Here is a 13,182-nt window from a genome sequence, read left to right as displayed (position 1 = left end):
GAGCTAGGGAGAAGACACACTCAATTTCTGAATTATGAAAATAAGTTTTGGAAAACTCTCGTCCTGTACTCTGGCAGGCTTCTTAACATCTGGATAAAAGATGTGGGAAAGCTTTCCTTTTTCCTGTGTTATCTCCACTGTTCCTGCTTGTCATGTATCTGAACCTTCCACCCAAACAGGAGAACTTGCTGTTCTCCAACACATACGCGTTGGCTTCCAGGTCTTTGCTCACACTGTTCCCTCTGCCTGGAAGCCTCTGGAGGCTCTGCATCCCTTTCCGCCTCCGCAGTTGCAGCTCTACCTGCCCAAATCACTGGCACACCTGCCACATCCTCCACAAAGAAACCCTGACTTCCTTCCACGCAGCCAGCCAGGAGTCATCTCTTCCCTTTAAGCTTTCTAATCACCAGAACCTTTAAGGTCCCCAGCTATGGGACGGAAGTTATATCTACCTTCCAGAGGGGCTGGGAGGATTAAATGAAACAGCTCCTGAAAAGCACCCACGATGGGGAACCAGCAATGTAGACTAGACAGTGGAGTCTATTGCCATTGCTCCCCTCTTTGTTTGAAGGCAGTGATTACAAACTTCTTTGTAACTATCTGTACATATGCTTTGCTTTCCCTACTAGATTCTGAATGCTTCTAAACTCTGAACAGGCAAGATTCTTGTCCCCTGCTAATCTGTCTCCATTGCCTCGGATGTAGCTGGCACTCAGTGAGCAGCTGATTAATAATGCTGGCGTGGCATTCCTTGGGAGTACTTGGGCTGTGTTCCTTATGTCACTCCTCCCAATCCTGCATGCAGCTCCAAGTATACAACCAAAGCTGCAAAACCACTTAAGCCTTTTTTAAAACAAGCAAGAAGACCACAAAGTGTGTTTACATGACAGGCTAGCAAAACAGAAAACACCTGCTATGATCTGTGGCTGAGGATTTGGCGGCTGCCACAAGCAGGGTCCAATATCCACAGCAGAATTTCTCTCTGGGGGCCTGGAGCTTTGAATGTGCACTGTCGCTGTCATTCTGGCAGAGGTGGGCCTGAGCTCAGAGGGAGAGATCTGATCTCTTTGCCCACTGCCAGACCACTTGTTGTTGGGGACCATTGAGCTGCAACTGAGCAAGGTGCAAGGGTGCTTTTTCCAGATTCCATAACTTCCTCCTACCTCCACAAACAAACTGTTAGCCACCAAGGAAAGCCTTGTGAGTAATACCCATCTCCCTGAGATCTGGGTCATGACCCTCCTTGCACTAGAGACTTTGGCAAAAATGAACACAATTACTGCATCCAACACAAGTTTGTTAAAAACAATTAGAATATTTTATGTGTCAGGTATAACACAAAGTTCCTCACAGAGACTACTATGAAATCCTCACAACCATCCTATGAGTTGGGTACTATTTTCAGTCCTATCTTATAGAGTGGTGTTTCACAGCAAGGGTGAATTTGCTCCCCAGGGAACATCTGGAAAAGTCTGGAGACATTTTTGATGGCCTCAACTGGTGGTGGCTATGAAGCATCCTACAACGCCCAAGAGAGCCCTGTGACAAAACATGATCCAGTCCAAAATGTCAATAGTGCCCTGTGATCCAGGAAGAAACTAAGGCACGGAAGTGAAACAAGTTGCCCAGGGTCACACAGCTCCCAAGTGAGGTTATGAGGAATTACAGCCAGGCAGCTCCACCCCGTGCTGGCTCTCACCAGCAAGCCTGGCTGCATCTCTCACATCCTAGGGCACTGAGTATGCACAAGGCACAACCGCATGTGTATAAGCCTCTCATTTTACGGTAGAGGAAATAGAAACTTAGTGTGACTTGCTTGAAGGCCTAGGTCAGTAAGAGGCAAATCAATTTGGGACTCAATTCAGACACCAAAGCCTGGGCCCTTCAGCACTTTGCTACATCGCTGACTCATTCTCTCCCTGTGCTTTAAACACTGAGATGGAGTCAGCAGCTGGACACCATGGGGGACTCGGAGGAAATCAAAGCCCGCTTCGTAAAGGCTCTTCTGCCAACTCCGGGACAGGTGCACCAAGCTCCCCGAGACCAGTGACTTAGACTCAAATCCCTCTTGGTGCCTTCCCTCCTTCATGTATTCACCTTTGCTGAGCTGACTCACCCCTCCTTTAGAAGAGCATCGCAGTGGACTCTGCAGCTTCTCTATTCAGCTGAGCTTATTGGTCACCAGCAGGTGACACTTATAAAGGCTCTCCCTGGGCAGCAGAGCTCTGTGTGCCCCCTTCTTCCACCCCCAGGAGCAGCAATAACGGCTCTGTAAAATCAATGGCACCTTTAGGGTGGGGAGAGCCAGCAAGCAGCATTTAAACAGAGTAACAGCATCCTTTGGAGGAAGATACACCCCTGGGTGTCAGTGCCTGCTCTTTCACTGTGGTCACGAACACTCACTGGCCTAACAAATGTAAAGTGTCTGGACATCACAGGCCATTAACAAACAAGACCTATAACAAGTGTTGTTCTTGCTACGAGTTTGACCCAGCTGCCATTTGAAGGGAGCCAAGTACTGACCTGTATTTGCTACCTTGGATTCTGTAATTCTTTATAGGAAAAGCACAGACTTGGGGCTTGAGCAAAATGGGACTTAGTCATTATTGAGCTTAGTTATTATTGAGCTGTGAATTCTGGACTCACGGAGACCTCTCAGTGAAAGGACACACATTCACAGGATTCTTATGGGGACCTAGAAAGCTCACAGACGAGAATAAGCGTGAGGTGTTGCAGAAAAGTCAGACCTACTACTACAGCTGCAGAAGAGTAGAAATAGAGGCGAAGCATCTACCCACTGTCCTGTCGGACAAAGGATGAATACTGGTGGTGAGGTGGGATAAGGACAAAGCTGAGGATGTGCAACGAAGTGTCTCTGGTTTGTTTCAGAACTTCCCATTCTTGGGATGCCAACCCAGGAATGTCTTGGCAATTGATTACCTTGGTTCAATCCTCAGACCGGAGGCAGACGGAGTGGGACACAGATGTAAACTCTTCCGAGCAACAGTCATCAACATAAAGTGTCCTCTGGGGCAGCTCTGTTGGCAAGGGGGCGATTGGTATTTCCATTCTTATTTTTTTATTTTTATTTTTATTTTTAGAGACGGAGTCTCGCTTTGTCGCCCAGGCTGGAGTGCAGTGGCCGGATCTCTGCTCACTGCAAGCTCCGCCTCCCGAGTTCACACCATTCTCCTGCCTCAGCCTCCCGAGTAGCTGGGACTACAGGCGTCGCCACCACGCCCGGCTAATTTTTTGTATTTTTAGTAGAGACGGGGTTTCACTGTGGTCTTGATCTCCTGACCTCGTGATCCGCCCGCCTCGGCCTCCCAAAGTGCTGGGATTACAGGCATGAGCCACCACGCCGGGCCGGTATTTCCATTCTTAAAGAAGCTTTCAACTCAATCCTGTTGACTTATCTGAAGCCTGCTCTACTAGACGTCTGTTGTGAAGCCCTTCCTCTTTGGGTATCATACACTGAAGACATTCTCCTAACCTGAAAACTCCCCCAGCTCACATCTTGCACATCAAAGCCAGACTTGGGAACCCTGCTAGAAATCAGAGTACCCAAAGGTTGAAGGTAGCCCCAAAATGCTGACTCTGTGCATTAAGAACAACTTGGAAATTTTCTGCCTTGGTAGAAATGGGGGACGGTTCTTCTGATGTGTCAAAGGAATTCAAGTACAAACTTTAAACCTGTATGGTAGGATCTATCCTTTGCCTAGCATTTATAGAGCACGTATTGTAGACACTGTGAGAGGTACAGGGAAGACAACAATGCCTACGAGTCCACAGTTGGATGGGAGAGACACACATAAGCAGGAAATGATTTAAGAATATGCCCTGGGTGCTAAGGAAACATCACAAAGGGGTGACTCTTCCAGTTCGGGGAGTCAGGTAGAGCTTTCAGAAGGAGCAAGTGGAACAACTCTACCTTGTTCCTCTTACTACTTAAGGCCAGGGTTGCCCTTCTCAGGCATGCAAGAAAAAAAAAATTTCGTTTCCAAAGCTTGCTCTGTTTCAGTTTTACCAACTCTCTTGGCTTTAAGAAAATGGTTAAAGAGATGGGAAGCTGCCTTCATCCTTCAGACTACGCAGGTGTGGAAAGCGATTAAACAACACGTAAGAAGCCCAATCAACTCTTGCTGCTTCAGCTGATTCTCTCAGTAGAAATTCATCCTAAATCTCATCGCTAAATAAATCCTACAACCCAAAGAGGTTTTATCCCTGCTCTACACGCAGCCCTTTTCTTTATCAGCGCTAAGTGAGATGTTGAGACTTCTCTCAGCTGGTGAATAACTGAATCATTCAGAAAAGTCCTCAGTCACTATTTTTGGCCTAAAGGTCCTTAGCAGTATTGATGTTACTGGCGATTACTAATAAACCTTCAGAGAAGCATTCCTTGACTGTCATTTAAATTAGCCCCGTCACACCATCCCATTACCCTGCCCTTTAAAAAAAAATATATTTTAAACAACATTCACTACGAAGAGAAAATCCTTACTTATTCACGTTTTCTCATTTCCTCCACTGGATTATAAACTTCATGAGAGGACAGCTTTTCTTCTTGCTCATCACTTAGTCCACAGCACTTTTAACAGTGGTGGGTACAGGGTCAGTGCTCAATAATTGTTGAATGAATTTACTATTTATTGAACATTTACTATGTGCTAAGATCTTTAAATCTATTGTCTCATTTAATTCTCATACCAACCATATAAGCTAGATGCTCTTACTAGTTCCCATTATGCAGATGACAAAATTGAAGGTTAGAATGGTTAAGAAAATTGCGCCAGGCCGCTCATGTGAATGGCAAAGGTATGTATGGCCAGTCCTGATGGGTCATGCCTGTAATCCCAGCACTCTGGGAGGCTGAAGCTGGAGAATCGCTTGAGCCCAGGAGTTTAAGGCCAGCCTGGGCAACATAGCAAGACCCCGTCTCTACAAAAATAAAATTAAAAAAATTAGCTGGGTGTGGTGGCATGTGCCTACAGTCCCAGCTACTTGGGAGGCTGAGGCAGGAGGATCCCTTAGAACCCAGGAGTTCACGGTTGCAGTGAACTATGATTGTACCACTGCACTCCAGCCTGGGCGACACAGCAAGACCCTGTCTCAAAATAAATAAACAAATAACAAAATAAAATTTTAAAAATGGCAAAGGTAGGCTTCAAACCCTCGTGGTGAATCTTGTGCATGTTACCACTAGGCGAGAGCAATCCTTTTGTACACCCTGGGTAATTCTTTGGAGCAAGGATATTCTCACCAATATCCTATCACTTAATCAAGAATCTAGAAATTGAGGAGGATTTTCTAAAACGCCACACTCACAAACGCTTAGTAAGAAAAATGACCAAGAAGAAACCTAGTAGTGATGCTCAGCATCAAACTCACATATGGGGAGTGATGGGGGAGGGGAGGGAGAGAGCAGAGAGAGGAGAGTAGGGAGGGAGACACGTGGACGCAAAAAGTTTCTATTTTCTGCAAACTCCCTGTTCATAAATACTACTCTATTAAATTGGTTTCTCTACCTCCCGTAAGGAAGTCATGAAGATATCATCATTTAATGGCATTGCCATGGGATTGGGGACATCAATACCAAATGAACAACAATATATAACTCCTGCTGCTCTACAGAGCTGGGATCATGTTTTATAAACACTGCAGAACTTTTATTACCCATCTTGTGCTGAGCAAAACCATATTTGTCCTGCATTCTGAGTAATGGACAGGAATAGATGGATTAGGGCCCTTAAATTCTTGGTTGGAAGACATTAAGTTTAAAAGCCCTATATAGCTGAGTCAAATGCGTGTGCCCATGCTGTATAATTAGCAGGCATAACAACAATAAATATATAATTTAAAGGGAAGACCAGCAGGACAAGAATTCTAACCAGCACTCTCCCTCCCATACGCAGTCATTCCCCAGTTGGTCTTCAGCTGTGTAAACTGTAACCTTGCTGGCCTTGGGGTAATTTTAATATAACAAAGGTTTGGACCACTCCATTTTGTTCCTAAGCAGTTTATGCTTCCCTCTGAACCAGCTTTCAGGCATAAGTAATTCATTGCCCCTTTACTAAACATTCATTTTACTTTGTCTAAAGGGACTTAATAAATCAGCCTGGTTATTGTTTAATGTGGCCACCCCCCGGTTTTCATGTATAAAAAATGAGCATCCAGTTGCTAAGTGGAAGTGAATGGTCACCTCGCCTGCAAGAGAGTTCCCTGGAGACCTGAGAATGTACAGAGGGAGACACTTTGGCTCTGAGCATCCAGGGAGCTTTGTTGTCTGCCACAGAGAATCCTGCTGTCTTGACTACCAAGGATTAAGGAGGATTGTTTGGAAAGGGGAGGGGGCAAGGAGAAGGTTAAAACATGGGGTCGTGGCTGGGTGGGGTGGCTCGCGCCTGTAATCCCAACATTTTGAGAGGCCGAGGCAGGAGGACTGCTTGAGCCCAGGAGTTTGAAACCAGCCTGGGCAACATAGCGAAACCCTGTTTCTATCTTAAAAAAACAAAAGGCGGGGGGTGGGTGGAGGCGGTGGTCAAAAGACCAACTTATAAAGGAAATCCCAAGGAATGCTGACCCTAGATAAGGAATAGTTCTTTTATTGGAAGCCCTTTAGCAGAAGGAATCTGTTTTCTAGCAGCTTCAGGCCACTTCGCATCTTCAGGGTGTCCTGGGCAGGGAGATGGTCTTCCTTGCTTCAATTTGCAGTTAGAAAAGCTGGGAGAAGCTTCTCAATGCACCTGTTCTGCATGAAAGATATGTTTTTTGTTTTGTTTTGCATCTACGGTTCCACCCTTATTCTTGTTTGGCTTATAGGGTTAGGTCTTCAGTCTTTTCTACGAGCCTTTACTTCTTTGAGTTCAGTTTGGGCCTCCGCTTAGCCAAAAGTACTGAACTCTTTCCCTCAGTTATGACCACTGGATGGAAATCCCCTGGCCCTCCACTTCCTGCCCTGGAGCTGCTGTTCCCAGCGTTGATGCCACAAACCTGGAGGGTGAGGCACAACAAGCAGCTGTGACATCATCAACTGAGATTCGGGACTGACCTTAGCTCTGACCTAAGAGGAAGAAAATTAAGAAGCAGATGCTCTTCAATTCCTGGCATCTCCTTTGGCAGTGTCAGAATTTAAGAACAAAACCAATAATGTCAAAGTAACCCATGCTTGGTACAGAGTATCTTCAAAATGGTCCTAACATGTCAACTGTTCTCCTTGAAAACTGGACCAATCAAAAACAAAGCATAAGATCTGAGAGCTACAGTTCAGTAGGAAAAACAAACAACAACAACAACAACAACAACAACAAACCCCCAGAAAAACAAAGCTGCTGCTTCTCCACCAGCGGCTAAAACCTTAAAGGGGCCTACCTGTATTCAAACCGGATTCAAATTCCAGTTTTGCCATTTAACATCTATGTAATGTTGGGCAGATTATATAACTTCTGGGAACCTTGGTTTCCTTATCTGTAAAATGGGCATAATACTAAACAGTAAGTACCTACCTAATAGGCTTGCTAGGAGTACTTGAGTTAAAGTGCTAAGAACAATGATGACACATTAAGTGTTATTTTACATTTCAGCTATTATGATTATGTTAAACCACGTTTTGACTTCTTTTATCCCTTTCCAGTCCCCACCTGACCTCTACCACTGCCTGCTTATTTGCCAGTGAAAGCTGCCCCCCAGGTGGCCTTCCAATCAGATTGTAAGACTGTTTAACCATAATACCATTCTGAACAGTTTATGGTGCTGATTCCTGAAACTGAAGTATTGTAGGTAGTTTGGAGTTGAATGCAATGTCACACCCCCTAACATTGTCAGGGAAAAGGTCAAGTGCTTTGCTTCCATCCTTTGCACTAAATCCATGCCATCTTCAGAGAAGTGCAACCACCCAATGGTTCCTTTCCCAGACTTGACCCCAAGCCGTTACCTATCCCTGGATCTCTTCCCCCTGATGGGCCATCACTCTTTTCAGGAAAGAACATTTAATACAATGCAAGGTTTTAAGCAATGGCTCACTTGGTTGGTGACAGCTTGGAAAATCAGGTCCCAGGAGACAACCTGTACCCTTCCGGGAAGGGGAATCGGGGGTCCCCAGGTTTCATCATTCCTGGGCACATATAGTTAAGAGCGCGCCACCACCCCTCTAGCGCCTGACAGCATCCTTCAGCCCAGCAAAGCACAAGGCGCAGCGCCAGATCTCGGGCTTCCCACTCCCCTCCCCTCATCTCACTTATCCAAGGCTCAGGTCTTTAAGCTGGGACCCTTTGGCTGCTGCTATTGGGCTGGGGAAAACTAGGGGGCAGAATCAGTCAATCTGCCCAGCTGTTGGGAAAAGACAGCAACTAGAGATCTAGTTAAGCACGGCAAAGAGCCACGGGGCAGTAAGTTTCACTTCAAGAGAGGTTCAGGAATGGCTTGGTCAAGAGATTCAATCTCACCCAATCAATGAACGGCCCGCAGATAGTAACAATGCCACGCAGCACAGGATGTAGATCATTCACGAGTTTGCCCTCCAAAAGTCAGTTACCCTTAGAACAATCTCTGACAAGTGACATTTAATGAACCCTATCCTCAGACCCAACGCTTTCTCCCAAAGTACTGGCACAGCCACCAGCTTTGTCTCAGGAAATTCACTCCCCCAGTAGCCCAGGGCGGGATTTCTTGCCTACCCAGTCTGCCAGTCCGAGGCCCGCGCGCTTACCATTGGCGTTCTTGCCGCAGATGAGATGCTCATAGGGCTGCAAGACGCCCCAGAGCTCGGCGTCGTTGTTGATGACCATCTCCAGGGCCTCAGCAGACACCTCCCCGCCTCCGGCCCCTCCGCCATCAGGGCTCTGGCTGGCCATCACCCTGGCTCGGATCTCCTCCACCAGGTTCTCCATACAGGCGGTGAGCGAGATGGCCGCGTACTCATGGATGCGTACGGAGATTCGGGTGTCCACCATCCAGCGGAAAAAGCGGCCCACTGAGAAGGTGAGGCCGCAGCGCGCGGACTTGCCCCGGCGCAGCCCGTCTCCGGCGCTCATGCTGTACAGGGACAGCGCCTTGACGGCTGCCAGCGCGCAGCTCTCCGCCAGAGCCCAGCTGTGCACCAGGCGCACGGCGCTCTGCACCTCAAAGCGGGTGCACTTGGCGTGCAGCACGCTCAGGCGCTGCGCCTCGCGGGCCACGCGGATCAGAGCCCTACGGAGCAGCCCGGCCAGGCGCCTCACCGCCTCGGCGGAGAACTGGGGCAGCCGCCGACCGCCCGCACCTTTGCGGAGCACCCGGGCCACGTCTCCCTCGGTCCAGGGGAACTCCTCCAGCTCCGGGAGCCGCGGGCAGCGCGAGAAGAGGTCGGCCACTTCGGGGTCCTCGGGCAGCACCGTGTTCACCGTGTCCCAGCTGTTGTGGCGGCTGTTCATGGAGCCGGAGTAGCACCACCAGGCCGCCCCGCGGTGCTGCTGCGCCGAAGAGTTGAGCGCCTGCGAGTTGGACTTGGAGGACGAGAGGCTGAGCGAGCGGCACGAGTCCCCGGCCCCATACCCGGAGTCCAAGGTCAAGTCCTCCAGCGTCTTCAGAGTCGAGCTGTACGTCCCGGCCATGGGGAGCCTGCCGCGGGCGGCGTCGCCGAGCGAGCGAGGGGCGCTCACAACTCCATGCGCTCTTCCCCAAGTGGGCAGAAACAAGCTCTAGGCTCTCCGAGCCACCCTCTTTCCTCTCTGTGCCGCGGGGCTCGGCGGCCGCATTGCCAGCCCGGAGGCCGCGGGAAGGCGGGCGAGATCCGTGGCCAGCCGGAGCCCCACGCTCCTGGCGTCCCGACTCGAAGCTGTCACTGGAAAGATCCTCGCCGCTCCCCCTCGGCACTCCCCCTTGTCTACCTCTAATTCCCACAAGCGGAGCGTCAGTCCTCCACAGAGAAGGACTCCCGGGAGAACAGGGCGGCGGCGAAGGGCGCAGGGCGCAGCGCGAGTCCGGGACCAGCCGGCGAGAAAGCGCTCGGCAAACTTCTGCTCGGCGCCGGCCGGCGGCACAGCTGGGTACCAGGCTGCGTCCGACATGCAAATAACCTCGGGCAGCTCACCAATCACCGGCCGCGATGGGCGGGGATGCACCAATGATCTTCGAGGGGGCGGTCACTATGCAGATTTCACTTTGCCTTGGGTGAAACCCCGCGGCGGCGGAGGCGGGGCTGGAGGCGGAGGGCCGGGCACGCGGCTGGGATGGGGGTGGAGATGGAGGTGGGGATGGGGGGTGGGGGGGTGGGGGTGGGGGGTGGGTTGGGGGGATGGGGGGTGGGTTGGGGGGGTGGGGGGTGGGTTGGGGGGGTGGGGGGTGGGGGGTGGGGGGTGGGGGGTGGGGGTGGGGTGGGGGAGGGGGAAGGGCGAGCCAGCGAACTGGGAGGTGGAGGTGGAGACGGGAAAGCAGCGGTCGAAACCATAGCTCCGGAGCTCACGATTTAAAGAAAAATGCAAAGGAAAAGCTACAGAGCGCTGCCACCTTCCCGCAGCCCAGGCTTTGGGCGTTCGCTGCTCGCTTTGGAACCCTTCTCAGCCAGGCGTTCCGGGGTGGGGGCCAGGAGAATGGGGAGGGCCCCAGCCAGGCGCTCCACCTCTCCTCCACCTTCGGCCAGGCCCCTCCCGCAATCCGAAATGAAACGCTGGCTGTGTTTGGAGGGAGGAGGGACGTCCCTGCCTCTCTTCCCAAGTCCGTCTGGCTTCTTTGCGCGGCTGTCTAGGCTCCAATCAGGACAGAATTTCTTAACCTGGGATCTGATCAATGGACGGGCCCCAGAAAGCCTGTGAGTGCCTCCGCCCATTTGTAGTTTCACCTGCCCTTTTCTGAGTGCTACTATGGGGAGGAGGCCCCAACTTTTGTCAGATTCTCGAGAGTATCCATGAGTTTTCTGTTACCGCTGTGTGACGATACCACTTGCTGTCAGGTGGATCCTTTTTGTCCGAGGTAGAGAGTGTTCTTACAGGAAGAATGAGAAGAAGGTGGCAGAGCGGTCCCTAGCCCTGGGTTCCGCTCGGAACACCTAGCTGGATGCAGGTGTTCGCCTCCTAACGCGTGCTGGTGGGCGAGCCGTATGCCCCCGCGGGACCCAGTTCCGCCGGGGTACAATGAGTGGCTGACCTCCAGGCAGCGCCAGTGCCAACTTACCGCGGGGCGGGTGTCCCCAAGCGGTCCGCCAGAGCTCTGTAAGTTCAGCACTCCCATGCCCGGTCCAGGCACGTCCCGCCGCTGCCCTGTGGCTACTCACACGCACGTGCGCGAACGGACCTGTGCCCCCTCCACGGGAACCGCAGACTCAAAGCGGGGATTGTGCGTTCGCTCTTCTCAAGTCAGCCTCCCCGACTCCTGAATGGCTCCTTTGTGTTGCATTTTACACAGTTCTGACCTTGGGCTGTGAGTTGGATATGAACTAGAAATGTCTGGTTTGTCTCTTTCCTTCTGAAATTAATGGCCTTTACCCCCGGCGAAACTGCTTTTTATTTGGCAATTTCGCCTAATTTTGCCTTTCCACGGGTCTTTATTTATGCAACATCGCCGCCCGATGGTTAGAATTGGGAACAGAGTCAAAGATGGAAGTACTGTAATATCAAAGACACAAGTCAGCAGAGATCAAATTAACAAAGGAGAACACAGTCACACTTTACAGACGTGAGATTAGAAGTTAAAGTAGGCAATGAGGTCCAACTTGTCAAAAATACAAAAGTAAATTTTATGCAATTTAAAACTTTATTGGGTAAATGTAATATTAAAGGCAATGTCGCCCTCTAATGGATATATTTAAAGAATTTCAGAAAGATTTCCCCGCCCCGCCTTTTCTTCGTTGTGCGCACCCATCAAACATAAAGAAAATTACCCAACTGGAAATTTACAACGGGGAACTTACTGAATGAAAGGTTATTTGAGGAATCATCTGGAGTATTTCTGGGGGGAAAAGAGCATATGGGATTTATATTAATATATTCAAATTACTTGATGACTTAAAGTGTAGATAAACGTGCCTCCAACTGAATCTGAGAATCCTGTGAATGTTGACCTGCACCAGGAAGATATATTCTGCAAAATTCAGCCATGGGAAATGCTGCTCAACAAACAACTGAGTTTCTTTAATAAGTTTCAAGGAAAGAAAGAGATGGAGAGAAAATCTATAATTTAAAAAGACTTAAAAGACATGATAACCAATTACAAGGTGTGGAACTTCTTTGCATTTTGAATTTGTTTTAAAAAGTCAAACATTTGACTTTATGAAACCATTAGGAACACTGCCTCGATGTTTGCTCTTAAAAAATAACTTTTTTTTTTTGATGTGGTAATGGTAGTGTGATTATGTTTATCAAATGTTCTTATCTTTTAGAGACACAGGGTGAAATAAGTGTTTTGTAGCCCACAGGAGTTGGCTTCCTCAAGGAAAAAAGGAAGAAAAATCCTCATGGAAAAATCTGCTAAAGGGACTAGGAAGTTAGGAAAGACTGTAGATAGATCTCTTGTCTTTCAAATTTTCCTCAGTCATCTAGTCAACCTGAGGACTGGAGGAATCAAGTAAACTCAGACTGTATCTGTGTTTGTGTTTTGTGTGATATGGGAAAAAGCACAGGAGGAAGATAGATAGAGATGAATATATATACATATCTCCAGCCATCTTAGAATGAATCAATTCTTTGATTTCAGTTAAATTTTTGGGAGTTGGCCAGTGTGGTGAAATACAAAACTTTAGATCAAGGAAAGAAAGACATGGTTTCTTACACATACATGCATGTGTTCAATTAAGCCAATCTGCTGGTAATGTGTTTGATTTTAAGAATGCAAATTATATTAAGAGAAAATGTCATCCCAACTCGGGCCTTACCCAAACGTTATTTTTTTGAAGAAAAACAGCTGTCATTAAGCTGGACAAGTGGAAAAGAACATAATAGAACACTGGCAAACACTGGAACAATTCCAAGTGGAGTTGACAATTAAGAAGCCGATCTGGGATTGCCCATGCAAAAATCAAAAAATCATATAAGAGAGGTAGCTCGAAGTAAACTTTAGAAACTTTACCTGATATGAGGTCCTCTATGTGCTTACACAATTTAAAAAAAAAAATCTGGAAATTAGGAGATAAAATACCCTGGAATTTATCTTGAAAGTGAGGGTGTTATAATCTCAACTATTTAAGTACAGACAGAACTGTCTTATGAGAAAGGT

The 13,182-nt window shown here is 48.6% G+C and overlaps 1 protein-coding gene across 1 annotated transcript in view; it reads right to left on the bottom strand.

The window, feature by feature from the left end:
• The window catches only part of ABTB2 (ankyrin repeat and BTB domain containing 2), a 213,959-nt gene extending 203,965 nt beyond the window's left edge, over positions 1-9,994 (bottom strand). The window contains exon 1 of the mRNA XM_015114548.3: positions 8,705-9,994. Coding sequence (XP_014970034.2) covers positions 8,705-9,587 — 883 coding nt within the window. The 5' untranslated portion in view covers positions 9,588-9,994. The remainder of the gene's footprint in view (positions 1-8,704) is intronic.
• Positions 9,995-13,182: the final 3,188 nt, after the last annotated feature.

Source organism: Macaca mulatta, chromosome 14 (assembly GCF_049350105.2).
Source record: "Macaca mulatta isolate MMU2019108-1 chromosome 14, T2T-MMU8v2.0, whole genome shotgun sequence".
Classification (NCBI taxonomy): Eukaryota; Metazoa; Chordata; class Mammalia; order Primates; family Cercopithecidae; genus Macaca; species Macaca mulatta.
This window is presented reverse-complemented; position numbering and strand designations above follow the sequence as displayed.